Source organism: Hydra vulgaris, chromosome 12 (assembly GCF_038396675.1).
Source record: "Hydra vulgaris chromosome 12, alternate assembly HydraT2T_AEP".
Classification (NCBI taxonomy): Eukaryota; Metazoa; Cnidaria; class Hydrozoa; order Anthoathecata; family Hydridae; genus Hydra; species Hydra vulgaris.
The window spans coordinates 53,455,754-53,481,774 of NC_088931.1; the positions used below are offsets into that span (position 1 = coordinate 53,455,754).

Below are 26,021 nucleotides of genomic sequence, written 5' to 3' on the forward strand. Positions count from 1 at the left end.
AGAAAATTTTAAAACGTTTATTGTAAAAAACATTAGCAATTTCAAAATCATCTTCAGATCCATCCATATTATTGCTGATACCATGTTTCATGAATGAATCTTTGATTATAAATTCTAGGATTGATTTATAAACTTTATTAACACAAGTAGCAAAAAATGTTAGGTTTCTGTAAATTGCCACCTTTATTTAGAGTTGCTGAGCCTGAACTCATGTACTCAGCCCACAAAATAAAGAAACTAAAGAGCGGTAGAACTTACTAAAAACATAATTTTAGTAAGTTCTACTGCTCGTAGTTTAAATCCATCTTTATAAAAATTCCAACTTTGTCTCATTTTTGCACTGCTCTCAAGTTTTTAATTTCTTAGTTAATGATTCTTTGAAATATTCTTAATGCTCCAAAGACATGGAAAACAGTGGAAACCTTTTAATGTCTTGAAAGAACGTTTTAAAAGAAAAAAAATAACTAATTAACTAATAAATTTAGCAAAAAGTTAAAACAAAAAGAAATAAAAAACGTAATATTAAAAAAGATATTTAAAATGTATTTTAAGTATTAATAAAGTAAAAAAAAAATAAGATAAAAAAAAAGTTGTGAAAATATAAGTGATAATCAAATAAAAATGAAAAGGAATCTAAACAAAAGATAAAGAATTATTATGTTATTATTATAAAATATAGTTTATAATTAATTAGTATTTTTATGACCCAAATGTATAAGTTGAAGTAACACTTTTAATTTAAAAATTTGAGAGCAATTTCTTGACTTACATGCGAGTATACAATAAAGGCAGCAATGGTAGGTCCAACTCTTTTGACATTAGATTCTATAAATTTGTACAAGCAGGAGGGGGTAGAAATTGTTTATTTTCTATCCAAATTGTATAAGTTATTTTGGTTTATTGTTAATGCAACATATTTTTAAATTTTTAATTTTAAATTCACAATTTTAATAAATTCATTAACATTCAAATTACCATTTAAAAAGATATGTTATAATTCAATGATGAGTCAGATACCATTATCATTCAAAGATAAGTCAGATACCATTTAAAGACAAGATAGATACCATTTATTGACAAAATAGAAAATACGGTAAAGAATTTTTTTTTTCTTCTTTTTTAAAAGTTATATTTAAAAAAATTAAGTAAAAATTATAAACAATTGATTAAGTAAAAGTATATTCTTTAAATTTATATCTGAAACAAGGCACCCCTCGATAAATAAATAAAAAAATTTAGGTGAGGGTAAAGCTTAGGGTTATGACTGGTCCTAATAGGATAAAGGCAAGGGTCAGGTTGTTCTAATTTAAATTGAATAATATAAATAGGAGATCATCTGAATGAAGATGATCTCCTAGCTACTGAGGCTTACTACTATAAAATTTGTTTTATATTAGGTTGACTTCTAATAAAGCTAGTTGTTTGAAAAATTGGATTCATTACAGGAAAAAAATCATAAACAAAAAAAACAGATAACATAGGTAATGAAGTAATTCTATCAGTGCTATATAGTTGAAGCAGTTCCTAATTAGTTTCACTTTCAGGGCTATACCAATTAATATACGGAAACTCAACATCTATAGTTAGACTGATTGTTAAAACTTTTTTTATAGTTTAAAAAGTTTTTAAACTAATTAAACGCGAAAATTAACTCAAATTCTCGTCCCCGTAATAACTGCTGACAAACCAATGTCCGCATTAGGTCAGCAAGTTTGATGGCACAAAATTATGTGTTTAATATTGATGATGGGTGGCTATGCAAAGAAATGGCCTCATCATTATCTATGGTCGAAGTTTGGTTAGAAGTACGTTCTTAGTGTGATGCCATATCTAAGGCAGGCAAATAAAGTTTGGATAACTCAAATCTATGCTAACTGCTCAAAAAGTAAAACACTAAAATTGCGCAGCTCAAGTTTCATTTGATGGTTTATACACATTAATATCTGTAGCATTCCAAAAAAAATCTCTCTCTAGTACTGGATTTAATAACAAAGAAATTTAATTATTAATTTACTGCCATGGAGTTACCAGTGAAAATCTGTTACTAGTTAAAAGGTTTGGTATAAAGAAATTTGATATATTTGAAAAACACAGAATAAGTTTGAGCATAATTCTGTTAAATGCCTCTTTTCATGTTTTGTTTTATGCCTTTAATCTTATTTTATCAAGTAACATGATATATGTTTACTTGGAGTTGTTTAACCCTTAAATTTCCCTTCTAATTTTAAATTAAATCATCGGTTTAAAATATTATATAGTTTTTACATTCAACTCAGTTGGAGGTGGCTCCAGGGTCCGACAAATATTTCTAAGACGTTGTTGTTGTTCTTTGTTATACTTCTATTAATTCATTGACAATTTTCTGAAAGTTTAAAGGTAGTATCACAGTTTAAACTATTTTACCAATTAAATTTTATTTTCTCGCATGTCCACTATAAAAAATAAACTTGAATAAAATAAGATTCTTTTACAAGCTTAACTTTTTACAAAATAAGTATGGGTATTCTTTAGAATACGCTGTGTTACGCAGCGTATTCTTTGGAATACGCTGAAACACTTTATTTATATTTCCAGAAATATTTTATTCTTAAATTCATTACTTAGGTTATATTTATTTATATATTTGCTGCAATCACAATAATTATTATTGCAGCATATATATGCTATAATCCCAATTAATACTCAATACTGTTTATTGTCAAAATTTGCTTTGAAACAATTAAAAGGCTTTAATTGAATAACAATCTGAAAAGTGTTTCGGTTTTAAAACGGTAATTTCGGTTATTAAAAATAGTTATTTCTTAAAGACGATGCTTTTCTCCGTTATTTTTTCACAAATTATTATATTTTACAAAAGGCGTTTATTAATGAAGGAACTAGTGTGGTCTAAGTACCAATGTACAATTTGTAGATAAAAAAGATAGACTGATTAAAGACCTGAAGTTCTATTTGGTTTGATATACTTTAAACTTTTTTATAAGTTATAAATAAAGCTCTTTATTTATAGGCACACACGGTCATATGAAATGCGTTTTCGATGGTCAGCTGAAAGCTCAAGATACCGTCTGCATGAATTTATTTAAGAGAGTTTTTCCAAAATGGAATTATAACCCATGTTTGATCGCTTCAAGAACTAATAACAATCACGAAGAGCAAATGTTACAAGAATAATTTTTTAAATAATAAAAGATTGTGGTAGCATTTGAATATTTTTGTTTTTAAAAAGTCTGATAAATTACGCGATCAATTAGTTACACATTACATTTCATGGATATTTACAAATAGTAAAGAATTTAAAGTAATCTAACTGAAAAATTTGAAAAAATTAACGAGGACAATAATAATAACAATACTAATAGATAAAATAATGATATTAGTAAAATATCATTAATAGTTATTGTCATAAACAAAAGTATATAAAAATAACAAAGTAATATTGATAATGTTATCATAGTATTTATATCACAAGTATAAAATATAATTTAACAGTAACAGTGATAATATTAAAAATATTGGTAGCAGCTTAATTGAGATGATTAATAAAAGCTACATTGATAAAGACAACAGCAAGAAAATATTAGTTATAATAAATATGAAAAACTGGAAAATTAGAAGTTGGTAAATATGATTTGATTACAATGTAATAAAGAATTTATAGTTTAAATTGTTAAAATAAATTATTATAATATTAAGTTTAAAATATAAAACGGTATTTTTATCAACAGGTCAATAAAAGCATTAATTTTATTGACTTGTCGTCAATAAAACTGTAAAAGTGAAAAACTGGAAATAAATCCATTAAAACATATTGGTATTTAATGGATTTATTTCCATACTTAGCAATGTTTTAGAATAACTAAGTTTAAATTACTTATCGAGCGAATAGTATAATGACAGTTGGTTGTTGTTTTTTTTAAAAAACGAAAGGTTTTTGTTGTGGTTGTTTCATACTAATTGGCGATTAAGAAATACAAAATGGTCGCTTAATATTAGTATATTGGAGAGACATACTATATGTTTAGTATATTTTTATATATAATTTCGTATAAATATATCTTCAGTAAAATAACTTTAAATCTAGCACACTAAGTTAACTATTTAAAATATGTTTTAAAGAGATGTGCCTTGAAAAATTCTGTTTATGTGATTGTTCCTATACTTAAACATATATTTAGGTGGGACCCAAAAATACTTTTACCTATACACTTTTCCTTCACCGAAATAGCGCTAAAATTAAAAACAGTAATTTCGAATTCCAAAAGAATTACGGAGGGTTACAACTCTCCGTAAGAGAAGGGGGGCATCCACATAAGCTTCTACCAGTGTAAATCCGACCCAGTATGTTAAAGTCATTTTTTTCTTTTTCAATATGCTTATTTATGTTGGAGAGAAAAGTGGCACAATAACTTCGATGCATGTTTTAGCATTTAAAAAGAAGTTTTTTTTTAATTTTTTGAGAACTTATAAGTCGCCAAACAATAAATTTCGGTAAACATTTTCTTCAAATGTTCTTCAATTAGTTTTGATGTTGTGATACATATTGTCAAACCTATTACTAATAAAATTCCCACCTTCGTCTATATTACTGGTAAGCAAGCTGGATGAGTGGTGAAAATGGGTGGGTGAGTAAAATTAAAAATTACAATAATTTTTAACGAAATGTACCACAAAAATGTGCTAAAATTTATAGATCTAATTGTAATGTAAAAAGTTGTTTAACATAATAGATAGTTGATATTGTATATATAGACTTTGAAAAAGTCTTTAATTCTGTGACTCACTTTAAGCTACTGTTCAAACTGCATTGTTATGGTACCCAGTATGAATTGCTAAACTGGATTACAAATTTTTCAACAAATCGTACTCAATGTGTCTGCGTCGGTAACTCGTATTCAAACAAAATTCTTGAAAGAGCGGAATACCTCAAGGGACTGTTTTGGACCTATCCTTTTTTTTAGTTTTTATAAACAATGTAACTTCGTGTATTGATAGTGATTGCAGCATTAAGTTGTATGCTGATGACAGCAAGTTATATCAAGCAAGCAATGATGATTATTTTAATTCAATTTGAGATATCGGTGTAGTCGTATCTTCAAATATGAAGTTTTCTAATCACTGTTCTTTCATTGCAAGCAAGGCAAATTTTCGTTCGTATTTACTTTTAAAAATTCTTCATCAGTAACGATTTCAAGCTTCTGACCAAAGCCTATAAAGTTTATATTCGACCTATCATAGAATCTTGTACCTCTGCGTGGAATCCAAATCTTTTAAAAGATATTCCTTGGTTAGAAAAGGTTCAGAAATCTTTTACTAGAAGTGTCTGTAAAAGATGTCGTATCCCTTATGAAGATTATTCTTCAAGACTCAATATCTTCAATCTCTTGAATGCCGTAAAATAAAACTTGATCTTGTAATGACCTATAAAGTTGTTATTGCTGATCTACCTTTTTCTGAGTTTTTTACATTTGCTCCTTCTTACTATCCTACAAGGTGTCATGCCCAAAAACTTAGTTCGCGTGTTAAATGTAAAAATGATACACGAAGATTTTCCTAGTGTGAAAAAGTTATCAAGATATGGAATTCTCTACATGATTACTCGTCTACTTTGTCATTGTTTAAATCAAATTTAAAAAAGTAGAAAGTTCATCACCATTGCACACTATTTTAACTAGTTTTTTTTTTCGGTGTTACATAATTTTGATATTACCTGTATCACTTTTTTGTATTTCTTATTTTTAAATGCAAATAAATAAGAAAATAAATAATAAATGCTTAAATCGGTATATAGTAATAGTGGTGTAAAGGCCAAAGTTTTCTTTTTTCTTTTCCTCGGTCAAAATTTTAACATTTTTGCGCATGCGTCATTTCTAAATAGGGCTTTAAAAGGACGTTTTCTCATTGTAAATCATGAGATACTTTTTTTTACTTATTAAATACGTTAAACTATTTTTACGTAACTAATACTAATACGTAATTATTACTAATACGTATACTGTACTAATAATAAATACGATAATACTATATATTATATATAACTATATAATATACAATAAATACTATAATAATAATAATAAATACTAATACGTAATTACGTAACTAATAGTAATTGTAATATATTTAAATAAGTCTTTTTAGATAACATGACAAATAATTTAAAAACAAAACCAACAAATTATAAAAAAGTTTATGGTTTGTAAAATATAAACTATAAGTAAAAAAAAGCATTTGTTATTTCATAGCAAGTAAGTTGGTATCAAAATTGAGAAAAAGAGAAAAAAGATCGCTTTTATTTAAATAAAGTTTACGTCTATGACAAATAGTATTTAAAAAGTCAATATTTGTAGCTGCTAAAGCACAAATTAATTAATAAACGTACAGTACTGTTTGCAGCTAATACTAAATACTACTACGTATTTTTTTTTAAAACGAGCATTTAAATTTATGAATTTGGTTACTCCAGTTTAAAAATCTAAATTCAGATAATAAGCATAATTTTCATATTAAGTAAAAAAGAAGATAAATACAATATATTTAAACTAATTCGTTTAAAATGTCTTTTAAACAGAATTATTCAACGAAATGAGATTGATTAATTTATATGAATTAAATGTACTCACTATCTTATTTGTGGAAAAATAATTTAGTTTCCAACGTTTTTAAAAATATCTTTACTTTAAAACCTGTCAATAAATATACCCTAAGAAATAATGATTTGCTAAACCAAATTTTTTCTCGACCAAATTTATTCGGTTTTGTATTGATTATCGTGCATCATGTCTTTGGAATAAAGTTGTTTTGCAAAATTTTGATTTGCCTTCTTTTTACCCTGTTTTTAAACTAAAAAGCTTTATTTTTTCTATAGACAACGTACTTATGTATATATGTATAATAGTAACATCTTGAAGTTGTTAACTTTCTATTATTACTAAGCAACTCATTTTACTGTTTATATTAAGTCATTTTACCTTTATAAAGTTTATTTTCTTTCATAATTGTAAGAAGTTTATTAGTTTATTTTATCTCGTTGTTGTAAGAAGTTTATTGATGCATTAAAAAAAAAACACGGTTCTGATGACAAGATCTTCGTGATCTTTTTTCAGTTACCTTGTTTATATAGTTTATCATTGTAAATTTGTGAAAATTAACTGTTATTATTATTTTTTTATTATTATCACTATATAATTGTACAACAACAAACTAATGTAAACAAAAATATAATAAAAATAACTTTTTTCAGAATATATGATTGGTTGATTAATTGATTGATTAATGGATTAAATGAAATTGCATCAATTCTGCGTTAGTAATTTTTATTAGTGATTTTTGTTAGCTAATATTTAGCAATTTTTAACTCCTTAGTAATTCTGTAAATTTTGATTAGTTCTTAAAAATATGATGCTTGTAAGATTGCGCGATTTATTTACCTATTGTATTTAAATATAAATGCACATCGCGTATGTTATCGCAATATGTTATAGTAATAATGTTATCGCAAATAACATTTACGCTATTCGCAGATTTCAAGGCTACCATCACGATTTTAAATGTCTAAACATTTTTCATTTATAAAATTAGTTAAAATTTTTTATGGAACAAATGATTCTTAGTTACCTAAAAACTTATACTGAAATTAATTTTAAAAAAAAGTGTTTTTCTTTAATTGTATTTACAATGTTAAGTTATACAATTTTGAAATCTGAAACTTTGACATTTTAGCCGTTGTGTAAATATAAATTTTATCCACTTAAAAATATTCACAACGCCAATAAAAACATTGTAGATAAAGAAAAAGATAAAAACAATAAAATGAAAAACATCGTAAGACTTCTTTTGATAAACACCCAATAATTTTAATTTTGATTTAAAATTATTTTAGCTAAATTAATTCAGGGTTATTAAATTTGATTGAGTTGTTTCTTTTCATATATTTAATCAAAGCATATTGGAGTTTGTAAGAATAACCTTTTTCTTAATTGCAATTGATTACATGAAATTGCATCAATTCTGCGTTAGTAATTTTTATTAGTCATTTTTGTTAGCTAATATTTAGCAATTTTTAACTCCTTAGTAATTCTGTAAATTTTGATTAGTTCTTAGAAATTGTAATTGAAGTAGTAAAATTTTACTTTCATTAACTGGTATATTGCAAAGCAAAAATTTATATGTTCAAAATGGCGTAAAAAAATATCAATAAGTCTAGAGTGCGAGAAGCAGAACGCGTTCCTTAAGGTTATTTTTATACTTTTTTATTTTAGATTTTTCTATCTTCTAGCAGACTATAGATTTATATACAAGAAAACTATTTGGCGCGCTTGTTTTTTTGTTTTACCAATACGCAACCTAAAAATTTCCTTCATAAAGGTGCCCAATATTTGTATATTTATTTTTAGATGGTCCAAAACTAGAATGTTTTGGACCATCTATCCACGAGTTTTCCGTGAACAATTAAAAGTTGCTAAAGTTAACCTAAATTCAAAACAAGGTAACCAAACAAATATCAGTAATTATCGTCCTATCTCTGTCCTCTCCACATTCTTAAAAAAATACTAAAACGTATTATGTACAATATATTATAATTTAAATAATGTTATAAGCTAACCATTTTTTAAGTACTGAAATATTAGCTTTAAACGTTAGTATATGTTTGAAAGTGTCCGAAAACAGCGTTTTTTTATCATTAAAATTTTATTATTTTAACTTAATTTTCTCTTTATAAACTAAACCAAAATTTTAGTTTTTATTACATAAAAAGATAATAGATAATATTGATGAGGTTCTGGTGGGGTTTGAACCACGGGTCCTTTTATTTTATCCAACATTTTATATTTTCAATTTCAAAAACTACTCCTTTCAACTTTTTTTAAAAAGATATGTAATTCCATTTAAAAGAAAAATTAAATTTATTTAAGACAATTTAGTTCCAAAGATACGGTCCATGAAGTGATTTAGAAACATTTAAAATTTGGTAAAATACAGTTTTTGAGTAGTCTAATTTAAATAATGTTATCAGCTAACTATTTTCAAATCAAAAAGCCATTTAACCATGCGCACTTTAGTGCAACTGTTTACTAACTGCTTAATAGCTATTAACTTTCACTGCCTATTCACTGCCATATCAACTATGAAAATATTGCGTGGAGGCAGTTTTTGAAAACTAATCATAGTCAATTTTGCTTTTTTTTTTTTTTTTTTTTTTGTTCTTTATTACAATATTTATAACAATTTAAATAAACAAAATTTTATTACAATAATAAAAATTAACAAGTCAAGATATCTTCAAGAAATAAATAATAAAAATAAATATAAAGAACGCGGATACTCAAAGAAGACCACCAGGTCTTGTTACAGAGAAACCGCTAATTGCTTGTGGATAAAAAAACAAACAAAAAAATAAATAAAAAAGAATATACATTAAATATATACATATACTAATATAAATAAGGGATTTTCAAAAAATTTTAAAATTTAAAAGTAGATTAGTATATTTTCAGTTGAAAAAAATGAGTTTTTTAAGATTTCGTTTAAAAGAATCAAAATTACGTTTTTGATAAAAAATCTTTAGAAGTATTTAGAACTATACTATTCCATAAAAATGGTCCGCGAAATGAAATAAAAATTTTTCCAAAATTAGTTTGAGAAAATGGTTGTCGAATTAAATTATCGTTCCTTAAAATATATTTATTTCTATCTCTTTGTAAATACAAGTTACGAAAAGAAACGGGTGATAGGTGGGTCTTGCATTTATACATAAAACAAAGAATATTAAAAACATTAAACATATATATATTGAGTGCTTTCATATCATAAAAAAGAGGCTTGGCGTGAGCAAAACGGTCCTTGAAAATTATTATTTCGCATATCATTTTGTGAACAGTATCTTTGGAACGTAATTGTCTTAAATAGCTTTGATTTTTCTTTTGAATAGAATTACATATCTTTTACAAAAAAGTTGAAAGAAATAGTTTATTGAAATTGACAATATAAAAATGTACTTTTAAAACCTCTTGAAAGTCTTTATATTTACTGCGTGAAATGTTTAAGATGTAAATATATGACATGTCATTTTACAGCGGTTCTGTAAAACGACCTCTTCTACGAGTTTCCGCGTTCTATTTTTTTATATATTTATTAAAAATCTTTACTTTAAAAATTTTACTGTAATTGGTTATATTATTATATTTTAGTTTTTAAGTTTTATGAAATATTAACGAAATGTGTTAAAATGTAATATAAAACAAAACAATATATATATACACATATATGTATATATATATATATATATATATATATATATATATATATATATATATATATATATATATATATATATATATATATATATATATATATATATATATATATATATATATATATATATATATATATATATATATATATATATATATACATGCAAAAGTTAATATCATTTTTCATTCACTTTAGTATAAAATGAATATAAAGTTTACTAATCATCAACTTTATTTAGTTATTAAAGACAGAATTTTCATTGATAGAAATGAATTACTCCAAAATTTACTTTTTAGTTACATTTTGGAAGTTAATCAAACAGACTTGCGTTCTTCTAAACAATATAAAAGTATACTAAAAATAATGTAAAGTTTTATTTAAAAGTTAAAAAAGAAACTTTATAATCATAACCGACAGCGTAATCGTTTTGAAATTAAAGAACCAAGTTGGCTTGAATCAAATCTAGTTATTCTAGAAAACATAAAAGAAATTCCATTGAGTCAACTTTTAATAACATAACATATCAAAGTGAAAAGAAAACACCTGGAAATAAATGACTTGAAAGGGAACAATCAAACAACTAAACAAAAAAAGCTAAAAGATTTTAAAAAATGGGAATAAAGCATAATAAAGCAACTTTAAAAAAAAGGGTAAGAATTTCCACCTTAGGGTAGGATATGTGTGGGATATGTAAAGTTGCTAATGCAATACGCTTAAATTCTTCACAACTTGTTTTCAATATACGTTCAGCTTCTCCTAAACAAATGAATTCTATTGCATGTGGCTCAATACCAACTAAAACTTCTTATATAGATAGCCAGACGATCATTTAAACATTTCTATTCATTTTCTTCTATTACAGACATGGTAAAGTATTAATAGAATGTTTAGCAAACATTTTAAACATAATGAACTTAAGTTTTAAGATAAAATCAATAAAATTGTGAAAAGTATATTTATTTATATGCCTGTTTCAATGCATAAGTTATTACTTCACAGTTTTGAAATAATTTTAAAGTTCTTGTTTCCAATCGGATTGTATTCAGAAGATGCTTAAGAATCTAGAAATAAAAATAATAAATAATTCAGGCTTCGCTATTTAAGATAAGGTACAAGACTCCATGCAATTGAGAACCAACTTCAATATCTTCTTATTACAAGTGATCCAATAATATCAACTATAATAATTTTTCAATATAGAAGTAAAGTTAAAAAATTCAATTATCAAAAATGACTCTAGAACTTGTTAAAAAACTAATAAACTACCATTGGTTTTTAAAAATCTAATAAAAATACCACAGAAAACTATGAATTAGTTACTGACGAAATAGATCACATAGATGTTTATGAAAATAATTAAGTTTATCCTGATCACTGAGTATTAGAACAAAAACTTCTAAAAAATATTGGAATTTGATACAAAGCAAGAACATATTTATGTAAAAAACGTCAAACTCAACTTTATCACTTATTTATCCCTAATTATTTAAATTACGTGGCAATCATGCATCAAAAAAGTAAGTTACAATGTCCTTATCGCCCTCAGAAACATGCAATCCGTTTAATAAATTTTGCGGATCGATACACACTTTCCAAACCATTTTTTGTTGAAATGAAAGTACTCAGTAAACGTATGCCTAATGCTTTTAATATTTTATGCTTTATGTATATGTGGACAAATGACATATTTTTATCCATTTTTAAATATATTTCTTTTGCTTAAAGTCAATAAATAGGAATTGTGGTTTATCCTCTTCCGGCTAATTGCCATAGAGAGGCCACATTACCAAGACCCGTAAAGCCGGGTTCAGCTCACTAAAGAGCATCATAACCCGTTTTGCAGATCAAGAGTAAGTGAGTATAAGAAGAAAGAAGGATAATAGAGTGACAGTCAGAAGAAGTCGAGTTAGAAAGATTGTATAGAGAAAGCGGACAGATATTACACTGATATAAAAATGTGCAACTAACTAATACCTTATATTAAAAGGTATTTATTTCTCTTAACTTTTATGTTAATTTTATTTAAATTTTATTTAAATTTAAATAAAGTCAATAAATACGAACTTAAAAATAACAATTCTATTTTTGAATTGTTATTTTTAAGAAGTTTTGTATTACATATGGTGCACCATTTCTTTGGAATAAAAACGTTTTTTCCAACTTCGACATGTCTTACACTTTTCCCATTTTCAAATATTAACTTCGAAAATTGTCCTCAGTATGATATGAATGATAGGGATTTACGATGAAAGTTAATTACTTACTTGTTTCTAAATGCCCAATGTCTTTTTTTTTTAGTAATTAATAAGTTTTGTCATTGTTAAAAATTAAAGCATTGATATGTCTTCAAATTTTGCTTTGATTGCTCTTTTGATAATTTGCAATGGCATGTTACAAGTGAAATGTTACTTTAGAGTAAATATCGAAACGCCACTGGGGTTTGATTGGACAAACTGCGGTAAGTTGAATTTTTTAATTAAGTCAGTGTTATAGTTTATAAAGTTTTTATATATACGATTTATTATTAAATCCTTGAGTTTTGGTTACTTATTTTAGTACATATTTATCCACGAGTTTATTTACAGATATATGTAGAAATTTATCAGAGGTCAAACTATAGGCTGTATTATTGAAAAAAACATTGGTAAGATCCTTGCCTTTAAATTTTCCAATGAAATTTATGCGTTTTAAAAATATATTTATTTTAACCTTTTTTTCATTTTCTAATCTAAACAAACAGCGCAGAATATTGATTCTCTGAAAACAATATACTGCATTACTTGTGAACATATAGGTAAGTTAATCAATCGGGACAAAGTTGGTTTTGAAGCTAAGGTCAAAAGAATTTAATTTTACCCCATTTGAACCATTCCTAAAATTTATTTTGTTAGCTCAAGCTAAATTTACTGAATGGTTAAGCGTAATAAAAACCCAAAACCAGTCGCATTTTACACATATTGACATATTTAAAAAACCAGTCGCATTTTACACATATTGACATATTTAAAAAACGTTTTCATTTAGTAATTTTGTAAACAATCCATTCTGATTTATCTAATTTAAAAAGAAAAATTATTAAATAAGGTTTTTGGCTCAATTTGAGAAGAAACTTGTAAAAATAATTTACAACTTTTTTTATACCAATGTTTATAAATACATCGACATCATTGTAATATATATATATCATTGTTCCATTTTTACTTTTCACTAAACTAATTTAAAATTCATTTAGTTTGTGAAAAAGTAACTTTATAAAAGTAACTTTGTGAAGTAGTACTTTGAAAATATTATTTGCAAATATCGTTATAGGAGATAAATCAGTAGACCCTATTGTATTCAATAGTATGAATGCCGAACCTGATCCAGTTAATATACCTGGTAACTTATCATTAAGCATTGATGCTATTATTAAAACGACAATTGCTGAGCCTACATCACTACAAATTATAATTAAAAAAAAGTTTCTTGGGACCTTTTTTGAAGTACCGTGCGTTGATAATATTGGTTCATGGTAAGTTTGTTAACTTTTATGCATGAAAACTATTTTTGATTAAATATTAAAAAATTATAAAATTATTTTATATTTAAAGAAAATTAAACGCTGTTTCTGAAAATTGTTTTATTCTTGACAAAAATGTACTTTGGATACCATTAAATTTCTTCAAATATTAAGTAATCATAATTTATTTAGTCTTTTTTATAGTCTCTATAAGTTATTAGTTTTAGAAATAATTACATTTGTTACTAGGTAAACAAGGTTGCATAAAACCCCACTTGCTTGAAAAAAACAACAACTCTGCAAATTGCTTTTCTTTCAAATAAATATCTTTTTTCTTGTAACTTCTCTAAAAGTACCTTTTTTGAATGATTTTTAAACTTATCAAGTTGTTATCAAAGTACCCTTCTATCTCCCTTTTGAATAAAAGTAAATAAAAATAATCAAGTGTAAATCAAACCAAAACTAAAAAAAGAATAATATGGAATATACTTTGAACATCCTATTGAATTGTAGACCAAAATTAGTATTGTACTTTTAATTACTTTTTACATATTAATTAACATAATTAATATTTTCAATTAACTATTTCAAATGCAAATAAGGATTTAGGTTTTATGACTTATTTTAAGTAATTACTCAAATCCATGTGATCTTTTACAAAATATCAAATGCCCACCAGAAGTAGAGGCCCAAGGTTGGAACTGCCGTTGTCCGCTTACACAAAATGAAATAAAGCTTGAAAAGCTCGTCATTATTATTCCAACGATAAGTCTACCTTCATTTATTGAAAACGTAAGTTAATCTTTTTTTTTTTTAAATAATTGAAACTTTTTAAAAATTTTAACTTTTTAATTAGAGATATGCCGAGTAATCAATTTGAACCCGAGGACTCCGTAAAACGTCTTTTTTCCGTATACCCGGAATTACCCGTTTTTAATAGTACGCGGCACTGGGTACACTAACTGTTTTTTTTTAAAAAAAATCTCTAAGTATACTGTTGTAGATATATTTAAAAAATTAACAATCGAAATTCTGATAAAGTAGCGAAAATTAGTTAGCGCTATTTAGTGCCAAGTTATCCGCGCAAAAGGTTTTATAAACCATTTTATTAAAACGTACCCGGTATAAAAAATATACCCGGTGCCATCTACTAAAAAGAGGGTATACTTTTACCTCAAATCAAAGACCCGGTAAAAACTGGTTCCGGCACATCTCTTCTTTTAATTAGTGTAAAGATTTTTTTTTCCACTAACTATTGTAAAATAAAAGGTTGCCTAAGTTGAGCATTTTAATAGTTTAATGTGTTTCCCGCCAAATTTATAATAAAAAAAACAATAATAATTTAATTTTAGACTTCGTCAAAATCTATTGTTTACACAGTAAACTTTAAAACAATGCACAAGAAAATTCCTTTGAAGTACGATCGTATGTTAAAGAAAATTTTTTTAATTTTTCCGAGAGAATTAATCAATTTTTAATATTTTGATAAAAAACTTAAAAATTACTTTACTCCTAATATATACTAACTTAACATAAGTTTTTGTAAATGTCAGAACTAAAACAAAAATAATGTAAAGTTATTTTCCGCCAACCGTTTTGTAACTATTTATAAGCTGTTATTATAACACAAAATCCCATGTCCTCAATTGTCCAATTTACGTGTGCTCAAGACAAACTAATTGATAACCATGTCTGGGTCAATAATATTTTCTGGGTGAATGTACATAAGAGCATTTATATTTACTTTTTTATTTAAAAACGCACGAAATAAGTAAATCGTTACATTTTGAATATCGCATGTTTGATTAAATTTGAAAACATTTTGATTCAAACCATTAAATCGCAGAAGAAAAAAAGAATGTTTGGTGGTGTGGGGAGCGGTAGTGTAATACATTTTGGATTAATGCCAATGGAGCCTAGTCTTTATTTCGTACTTTATTTTCGTTTTTTACAAAAGCAAGAGACTGACCTACAATGCTAAATGTTCAGATGCAGCCATTTCACGTTAATTTTTAGGGAATGAATGCAATAATCTTTAAAAGAATGTCGACAAAATTTCAAAGGCTACTGCATATAAAGCTATAGACTTTGTTAAAACTTTCATGCACTTCAGATTGATTGTTAATTTATGTTTTGGATGAAAATTAGATTTTTTTAAAAATCTTTTTAGTAACTCTTTTTGCCTGACAATGTGGCTGTGGCTGTGCTGTGGCTGTGCTGAGGTGTGGCTGGCTGTGGTATATGCTGTTTTCCACCATGCTCTAGATTTTATTCAAAACCACGGCACTTCACCCATTATTTATTGAAAGGGTAATAAAAGGATTGCGTTTAAATATTTAACAACTACTGAAAAAAATACAAGTTAAGCAAATCCCATCTATATCACCTGTTACAAGCTTTTACAGTGCATTATTGACTTTAACAGCAAACATTGTGTCAATCTTATATTTATATCTATTGTTGGTTTAGTATAAAGCATTATTTTTTAAATAGTTTTTATTTTTGGTAAAATTATTTAAAAAAGTTAAAAGGAAAAAAAATTTTTGTTGAAACTTGCTTTTTTTGTTTTTTTATCAAAATCTTTAAAAAAAAATATTTTTCTCGAATAAAGCGAAAAGATTTTCATATTTAGCATATTTGCTCTATCTTTTCTATTTGTTTAAATTTTGGTTTTTCAAGACTTTAAATAATAAATTTTCTTTTGTACTTTCCATTTTTTTGGATTATCATTCACATTTGACCTTTCATGGAAACCATATATGACCTTTCATGGAAACCATATATGACCTTTCATGGAAACCATATATGCAATCTAATACAAAGTTAGCATTTTCTAAGGTTGCTTCGTAAATATTGCTTTGTAAATATAATTGGACCAGCTCTATCGGCCTAGTATACGCCACTTTCCCATCGCCGTAAGGTTGCATCTCTTTATCATCTCGACAAATACTATAATGTTTACTGCTCAAAGAAGCTATCATCTCTAATTCCATCAACCAAAACTTATTTTTGCTAAATGACTCGTCATTTAGCAAAGTTTTATTATTTTACTGTATCTTTTCCTTTATACTCTAGAAACTTTTACTTATTCAGTTTTATTTTCCGCGCTTTACTGTTTTGGAACTCTTCCATCTTCATGTTTTCTTGACTCATAAAACCTTTAACTTTTTAAATCTTATGTTAACTGTTTCTTTGTTTTGTAACACTATTCTTTGTTTTCTAATAACTGCCAATTTAATAGTGGTTGCCTGAAGACGTAAAATTCAAAAATATTTTTATTTTCTAACGTAATTGCAAGTTATACTATAAAACATCATTTTATCCTTGTACTCAAAGTGTTATATTTCAATTGCTTACGCCTTAAGACTGGAAAAGCAGCCAGATTAAGAAAAAATTTGATTTCATGACCACAGCACACAAAAAAATTCGTTTTTTGTGAGACAGAATTAGAAAATTTTTATTCTTCTTCTAATTCGGTCAGGTCAAAAACCGAATGAGCAAAATTTCATTAGAAGGCAATAAAAAGTCTCACAAAATTTCAGGAATAAGTAGATTTTTTAGATTTGCAAGTGTACTGAAAATGATTGCATTGTGTTATTTGGCGCGAACTTTTTTATTGCGCAAAAAAAAAATAGTTTAGTACAAAACATTAAAAATATTTAAATAGGAAAAAATAGAGCTCAGTGATTCACGGAGCACCATAAAGCTATGTTTTGACAAAAAAAAAATTATCTTTTGATAGCATTAGCATTGAGAGGGGTCTAATTTTGTGTTTTTTTTGGTGACAAAGTAATTTATTAGTTTTTAAAGTTGCTAAGTTTTAAGCTATGTTATTCAATGTATCTATGTTATTTAATGTATGTATTATCGGTAACATTTTTTTTGTAAACTGCAATCCATAGATTCTTAACATTAAACAAAACTGTTGAAAAAACAAGTTGATACTAAAAAGAAAGCGATTGTTTCCTATTTGGAAGAATTTAAGGGGTAAATTAACTACAGCGTTTGTGGGGGGCCCTAAAACAGAATATGTAGAATCGTAATCCATTGTGTCATAAACAATTCTAAAAATCATTTCTTTCACAATATTCACGGTCAGTTTTTAAAAGATTTGTGTAAATATAATTCTAGGAGATCCAGTTTCAATACAGAGTTGTTATTTATTGATGCCCAAGAATGACATTTAAAAAGATATATTATTTGGATTTATGAAATGTGAATTGGGTCATTGGATGCATTATTTGGGTTATTATTATTAATTTATTTGTCTTTCAAGTAAAAATCTGCTTTTTCTTTAAATTTTATACTTTTTATTTCCTTTGTTAATGATTCTCTTAATTTGTATCATGGGTGGGGTACCTTGATACGAATTTCATATTTTACTTTAAATAGTCTCCTAAAGTTTAACCTGTTATATTTTGGAAATTAAAAAACTAATTTTCTAGGTATAACTTACTTTTAACTTTTTTTTAAAATTCAAGCAATCACTTAAAAAAAGGCGAATTAAAAAAATCGTTATGAAGCAAACACCAAAATTGTATCATGGTGCCCAACTCTCCTCTATAGCTTTGTTAACTTGAAGGTTAATTATGATTATTATACTTGATCAAGATTAAAAACTTTTACATTTACAAACTTTTACTTTTACAACTATATTAAAAGAATTTCAAAGCAATTTATAAACGAAGTTTTTTTTTTAACATCTTCATTTCCAACAAGGCTGCAAGCAACCCCTATTACTTTTTTTTCTTCAATATCTTCACTTCAAACAAGGCTGCAAGCAACCACTATTAGAATTGGAAGTTACTGGAAGAGAAAATATGAAGTTTATAGAGCAAGATAACAGTTAACAGATGATTTAAAATAATGCAAACTGTAGGAATCAGAAAAACCAGATGTAGGGAGCGAACTCCAAAGAACTGGTGTTCGTGGAAAAAAACTACACGAATAGCAGTTTTTGGAGTACTTAGGAGCAGTCACAGTAAAAAAATGAGACTTTTTTATATGACGAATAACACGAGAATGAATTTTAGTAGATTGCACAAGAGACGCTAGCTCTTTAGAGCAGCAAAAAAAAAAGTCTCACTAAAAAAAGTATATGGCCAAGAATAGAACCTTGAGGAACCCCTGAAGATTCAGGAAATGAAGAAGTGTGCTGTCAATCGAGGACAACTTTTATACTATGATTGGTAAGGAAGGATTCAATTATTTTAAAGATGTTACCTAATACACAGTAAGAAGGTTATGGAGAGGACCAGCATGCCAAACTTTATCAAAGATTTTTTTAAAAGCTATTAGTTAAGTGTGGAGAGGCCTTTGCCATTCCACACTTAACTAATAGCTTTTGATATTAAACCTATCAGTTATTACTGTTATCAAATCAGCAGTAGAAAGAGATTTCTCAAAATGCTTTTTGATGATCAGAAAGTTATTAGATTGAAGATGAGAGATTAAGTGTTTGTTAATTAAAGACTCAAAAACCTTGCTTATGATAAAAAAAAGGCTAATGGGACGGTAGTTAGACGAGTCAGATTGCTCTCCAGACTTTTTGAAAACAGGAATAACAGATGCCGCTTTCCAGCAGGCATCTTAGATAATATAACATGCATTTATGTTACTTTGTTTTCATAATTATTTTATTGTTTTTAAAATGGATAACAATTTTTTATTTAATTTTAAATACTGAGAATGTGAGTGATAACAACTTTTTTTAAAAAAACAACTTAAAAAGTAAGTTCTATTTTCGTACTGACAAAGTTTACTCATTATCATAATCAGAACGAAAATTTTCATTTTCAAACATTTGAAGTAGGGTTGAAATTTTCTGGGAAATTTTGCTAAAGTTTTCCGGAAATTTTAAGTTTTTTTTATTGCAATAAACTAATAATTATATAGTTTTATAAATTCATTTCTTTGTTTCAAAAATATGCGTTTTATCATTGTAGTATTTAAAAAAACAATAAAACGCTCAAGTTGTTATATGTTACTTTTACTTAGACTACTTTTATGAAACAATAAAAAGTAGATGTCTTGAGCTTGTGTATAACAAATTTCTAGCTTTTACTTCTCTCAACAACGGTTTAGTTTAAAAAAAGATTTAATTTTTAAGGACCTTTTTTTTTATTATTTTTAAGAAACCATTTTGTACTTTTTACGGATTTAACCCCGTCCCCCTCATTTTTTAATTTATTGATTTATAAAGTCAAAAGTACCCAAGCAAGGCTGTGGCGAATGAGACTTAAGTCTTAAAAGTACTTATTTAAACATAGCGGCGGAATTTATGACCCCCTATCATTAGTTCTTTATTTTTATTTTCTAACCATGTTTTAAATAGTTCAAATTTAGCAAAAAAAATTTTTTTACTTTTTGTCTTCCATTTAAATCAAGAAAAAATTGTAAAATACTGTAAATATTCATTAAAAACCTTTTTATATATAATTTTACAGTTTTCAGTAACTTGTAGGCCAATTTAATAGATAGTGACAAATGCCCAATCCCCTTTAGGGATGGGGGCGCAAATTATGTTAAAACTTAAATAAAGCTTGCTACGACAATCAACATCAATATGCTTAGCAAATAAAAGGATAAAACAGTTTTAGAAAATTTTGAAAACAAATTATCATAGAAACAAATTATCAATAAAATACCAAAAAAAGAGTTTTTCAAAAGGGGCTTTTTAAAACTTTTATAATCTACTTCACAATTTTCTTAAAATTGTCCATAGCAACTGCTTAAATAAGACATAATATTTTACCTATTAATTTTTAAAGAACTTATCTTTTCTTGAAAATTTCCGAAAAATTTTCGGAAATTTTCAACCCTAATTTGAAGTATAAGGAAAAATTTTGAGAGTTGAAAATTTATGATTAACTTAATTATAATTTATTATTAACTTAATTATAATTTATTATTAACTTAATTATAATTTATTATTAACTTAATCATAATTTAAATTTCTCTTAGAAATTTTTTTTAATCTCATTAGTCTCACAAAAACTTAAACAGAAATCGAATAGTAATCGCTTTCTAAGTTATTTTTTATTTAAAAACCTCTGAAAAAAATTTCAATTTTAAATAATGTAATTACGTATTAGTTTACCAATCATGTGTTAACTACCCTAGTGATGGTGTAAATATTTTTGTCCACAAATCCATTAACTTTGCTTTGTGAAATAACTTCAGAGTTAATGAAATGGAATGTGAGTCGTTGTGCATTGAAAGAATAACGAAAACCATCAAAAATATTATATTAATTTTATTATAAACTTATAAATTTATAATGAGCTCTGGTAACTTACAAAAATCTAAAATATATCATAGTATATAGATAACCATAGTATACAGATATACATAGTATATTGACAACCAGCTGGTATCAAACAAAAATATTAAACATATCTTAGCAATTCATTAACCAGAACTAGTATAACGGGGAAACATGTTATTTTAGTTGGTGACTTTTACAACTACCATGCATACGTTAGTAAGACGTTAGAATGTTGCGATTTGCGTTGGCGATATCGGTTGCTAAAATTGTTTTTGTGTCATTTTGATTACAAATGCTACATGTATTTATTATCAGGGGTTGATGCAGCGTTTTTTGATGTTTTGAGCTAACATCTAGAAATAGATCAAACTCCAAGCATTTATTCATTTTTTTGGTCAAAAAAAATTTGAGTCAAATAAAGATAATTTGCAAAAAATCAGTGGCGTCACTAGAGTGGTGCGGAGGTTGCGGACCGCACCGGGTGACATTATCACAACCTGACACAGAAGGATGACACCAAAATGAAAAAAATGCAAGTATGACAGAACTGATCATGCTCGTGTTAATTTATTTTTGTGTTTGGTCTAACTAATTGTTTTCAGGTTTTGAATTTTTTATTATTAACTCTGCTATTTCTTCATTTCACAAAAAAATCTTTCGTCTTTTATTTAAGATCAAAAGATTGTATTTTGTATGTCCCAACTTTTTTTCTAAAAGAATTTTTTTTAGAAATTCAAAACCCGTGTCATCGCCCCTCTTAGTGAAAGTCTAGAGAGATGACACTATAAGTTTGCTGCACTGGGTGATACCAGCCCCAGCAGCGCCACTGCAAAATATTGTAACGATTGGAGTCTAGGAACAAAAAAGCCCTAAAATTTTAGCTACACATGCCCCAAACGTGAGAGCAACAAGTTAATAAAATATTTTTTTTTTACTATTGTCAACTTTACTATTATCAAATTAATTTAAAATTTCATAAAGTAACTCTCTTCAAATTTATATGGTCGTAATTTTTTAATGCTACGAGATTATTTTAAGAATTTTAAAACTTATCGATGAATACAGGTTTAGTTGAGAATGGTAAAAAAACATATTATCAACTTGTGGCTTTCACGTTTGGGACAGGTGTAAAGAAATTTTAATGCTTTTTTGTACCCAGGATTAATACTGACGAAATTAAAACACTTTTCACAGTTACATTGGTTCATCGTATGTAACAACATTGGAAAAGTTGATTAAGTTTATGATTTAAACCCACGTTAATTAATGTGTATAACCCAACTTTGATTTTAAAAATACCTTTTTATTTTATTTTTTATTTAAGGTAAAAATTTTCTTAATCAAGTATACATAATATTAACAAGATTAGTATCAAATACTTAAAAATGTTAAATTTTGTGAAATTGTACATAAAAAAAGTATATAAAAGTTTATAATACCTTAGAAACCCGCACATCTTAGACTGCCTTAAGCTCATCTTAGGCTACCTTATTCTCATCTTAAGCTATCTTAAGCTCATCTTAGGCTACTTAGGCTCATCTTATGTACCTTATTATAATTTTTATAAAAAATCTTTGATAAATTTGAGATTTTACAACAAAGTTTTAATTTAGTACATTTAATATGGCATCTAATGAGAAACATAATAACGAGAATATTTTATATTTTTTATGACTTAAATCATGTGAAATGTTATAAAGTTAATTTTTTATGTTTGTTTTTATTTAAGGATGTATCAAAAAACATTTTTTCTTTTAATTTCCTATTGTAATAGAGCGGAAAAGTTGCATAATGATTATAAATAGTAATTGTATTAACTTTTAAAATGATTTTATGACGTCTTCAGTTGGCGCCAGGGTTTGCTTTTTTTTAAACCACTTTTTCTGTTATTTTTTACAAAAAAAAATAACAAATTCTATCCATATACTAACTTTATAGTATAGTTCAGATAAAAATGTTTACAATTTTTAAGAAATTTTTTTAAAGTTTTCAGTTGCCGTTAGAGGGTTCGATCGATTATAAATATTGCATTGAAGTATGTAAAATGGAACTACAAATGTAACTTTATTAGTTATGTCATCAATTACGTCACTTATTACCATCACCATTGGTATTATTTGCTACAACTTCAGATCAGATCATTTATTTACTAAATATTTCGGGTATATAGAAAAAAAAACCATCACCATCAGTATTATTTACCGTATTATTTAAAGCACAGCTTATAATTTATTAGTTCTGATTTACTTTTTTGGTTATTAATAAAATAATTTGAATGGAAAGTTTGTCTTCTGCTGCAGTGAAAACAACGTGAATGTCGACTTGCCCTATTTTCGGTTCACCAGCAGATTTACGCGAAAATATCTTGCCAACATACAAATATCGTCACCTGAAAACTGATTTGTTTAACAGACCCGTTCACATATTGATCGTAAAACGAGGTTTTAGAGGGTTGCTCTCATATTTTTTTTATATCTAGTTTAGATGTTTTAATGTATTATCTTTACATTAAAATTATTAAAGTAATGATATTTAAAGTCTAAAATTAAAAGTATATTCGCATATCTTATTTGGATTTTAAACAAAACTGCACTGATTACAAAATCTTTATTAATTTTATAGAATATTGAACAAAATATCAGGATAACTAACAAAGCAATACAAATTTTTGTTTATAATTTTTTGCAATTCCATTAATTCAGTAGATTTTTGTTACCTTGTATTTCATACATACCCAATTCTAAACATTTTTTACTTGTTTACTTTTATTGTACACAATTTGTTTTATTTTCCTGTAAGGAATTTAAAAAAAAGAAAAGCTTCTTTTTGATAGTTTATATAGTGATTGAAAATCTGTGGAAACCATTAGCATTATTTTGAAATTATTTTTTATTTGGTCTCATGAGACCAACTAAACCGATTTTATAATTTTTTTTTAATGTAACGCTCCATAACACTGTGTAATGCATAAATCTCTTGTAAGTTACCTCATGGCTCAGAAATTTCTGTTCTATAATTTCAATGTTGCTACTGTCTTCTGACTATAAAAAATTAAGTAATTATAAACTGATAATTAAGTTTTTATTTTGTGGAGAGCAACTGTCCGACTAAAGATTTCATTAAAGTAAGGAATGTCTTTTGCTACATTTTTTTAATACTTTCACAACTTTTATTAAATAAACAATTACACACACATTCAATTAAGATATTCGTTTGTTCAATATCCGAGTATTAAACAACATTTAATAAATAACATTATCTTTTTTGAATTTTGATAAGCATAATGTCAATTCTATATATAATTTATAGTAATTATTGAGCAAGCATATCTTAAAATGAAGTTTTGTAACAACAACTCATTTTCAGCAAAAAGTGGATATTGAAAAAACATGGTGCACAAAATAGAAGATTCGTGGAGAAAAACATCGACTTCAACTGTGTCTCATTAATGCATAATAAAAATTTTTCTTGATTACAATCAAAAGTATGGAAATATTATGAAGTTAACAAAACATAATATACAGACAAATTAAAGTCCAAAATAATAACATTTTAAAAGCTTGGGGAAAATACTTTATTTGGCGTTGCAACATACAAGTACCTCTATCTAAATCTGTGCATCTGTGAAAAAGGAGAAAAGGTACCAGAGAGAGAAAATGATTTTCTCATGATCAGAGATATATGCAAATGGATGATTTATGTATCATAATCATCCATTTGCATATATCTCGATATTAAAATTACTTCAAAGCTGCGGCGCAAAGAAGCAAGAAAAAACTATAGTAAAAAGTCCCTTACTGTCTAACCAATGGACACGGCGTCGCATTACTACAGGCACTGAAGCTCAAACAATATTATTAAGCGTATCCGGTTTGACTAACAAAAATCCTCAAAAACTTTTAAGATATTATGTTGAATGTAGCAAACCATTACTCAGGCCTGAAAAATTGTTGAAGTTATTAAAGTTTATAGCCAAACGTGGTTCAATAAAAAATGTAATCCATCATTACACAAAAGGTACTAGACATTTATGGCTAACCATTAATTTTTCCAGGTATGCCAGTAGTGACATATCAATCATTGATCTTGTTAAATGATAGTTACGTCAGATAACTATCATTTATCATATCAATGATAGTTATCTGACGTAACTATCATTGATCCAGTGATATAAAAGAACGCTTTTTTGCGCATTCGGAAAGCTTCTTGCTATGATATCGGATACTCTCCCACATTTGAGAAATTTGAAATATTTTTAACTAAGTCATTTTGTAATATTTAAACTCTATTACAAATCTAATATACGCACAGAATTTTTTATATTGTTTTGTAAAAAAAATATAAAACGTTCTGAAAACGTGTTATTTTTAAATAATAAAACAACCCCTTGAATTGGTGCCAATTGTATATATCAAAAATAAAAAGTTTGGCACAATACTATTTATATCATTATGCAACTTTTCCGCTCTATTGCAAAATGAAATTAAAAAAAAAAATGTTTTTCGATACACCTATATCTAATGCTATTATATAAGACGCATTTTTTTTTTTACGGAGAAGCATGCGTATATTAATGCTTTAACACTTTTTTTAGGGAGAATATGAAATTCAAGCTACTTTGAATAACGGCAATGAACGAGTATTTTGTTACAAAATACATTGCTCCTTACACAGCACTGGTATAATAGTGCACTAATATCATATTTTTTTTCTTATTAAAAAAAAATTAATCTGCTTATTTCAGTAACGTTTTGTATAATTTTATTATCGATCCATAAAACAACAATGACTAATAAATATTTTATATAATTATCAAAAGTTACTCCCTTTTTTTTCAGGAAACTTTTTTTATTAAGCATTTATTCTTAGCTTATATTGTTTAAACTTGTTATTTGTTTATATTAATTTATCTTGTTTATATTGTTTATCTTGTCATTTGTTATGAAACTTAAGCTGCACTCTTGTTGTAAAAATTTATATTGGAAATTACAATAAATTTTTTTATAA

General features: G+C 26.3%; 2 protein-coding genes across 2 annotated transcripts in view; both read left to right on the top strand.

The window, feature by feature from the left end:
• The window catches only part of LOC100210014 (pre-rRNA-processing protein TSR1 homolog), a 75,524-nt gene extending 72,317 nt beyond the window's left edge, over positions 1-3,207 (top strand). The window contains exon 24 of the mRNA XM_065813701.1: positions 3,008-3,207. Within this exon, the coding sequence (XP_065669773.1) occupies positions 3,008-3,171 (164 nt within the window). The 3' untranslated portion in view covers positions 3,172-3,207. The remainder of the gene's footprint in view (positions 1-3,007) is intronic.
• A 9,328-nt stretch (positions 3,208-12,535) lies between these two features.
• On the top strand, positions 12,536-26,021 carry LOC136088827 (ganglioside GM2 activator-like). The gene is made up of 4 exons (XM_065813703.1): positions 12,536-12,706; positions 13,558-13,759; positions 14,377-14,539; positions 25,609-26,021. The coding sequence occupies exons 1-4, from the start codon at positions 12,589-12,591 to the stop codon at positions 25,708-25,710; spliced, it is 585 nt and encodes a 194-aa protein (XP_065669775.1). The 5' UTR covers positions 12,536-12,588; the 3' UTR covers positions 25,711-26,021.

What these genes read in the sequence shown, in the direction of transcription:
- LOC136088827 (XM_065813703.1), top strand. Translation starts at nt 12,589, where the DNA reads ATGTCTTCAAATTTTGCTTTGATTGCTCTTTTGATAATTTGCAATGGC. An exon ending in GTTGATAATATTGGTTCATG is followed by an intron (nt 13,760 to 14,376) that starts GTAAGTTTGTTA and finishes ACTTATTTTAAG; the next exon opens with TAATTACTCAAATCCATGTG. An exon ending in TACCTTCATTTATTGAAAAC is followed by an intron (nt 14,540 to 25,608) that starts GTAAGTTAATCT and finishes CACTTTTTTTAG; the next exon opens with GGAGAATATGAAATTCAAGC.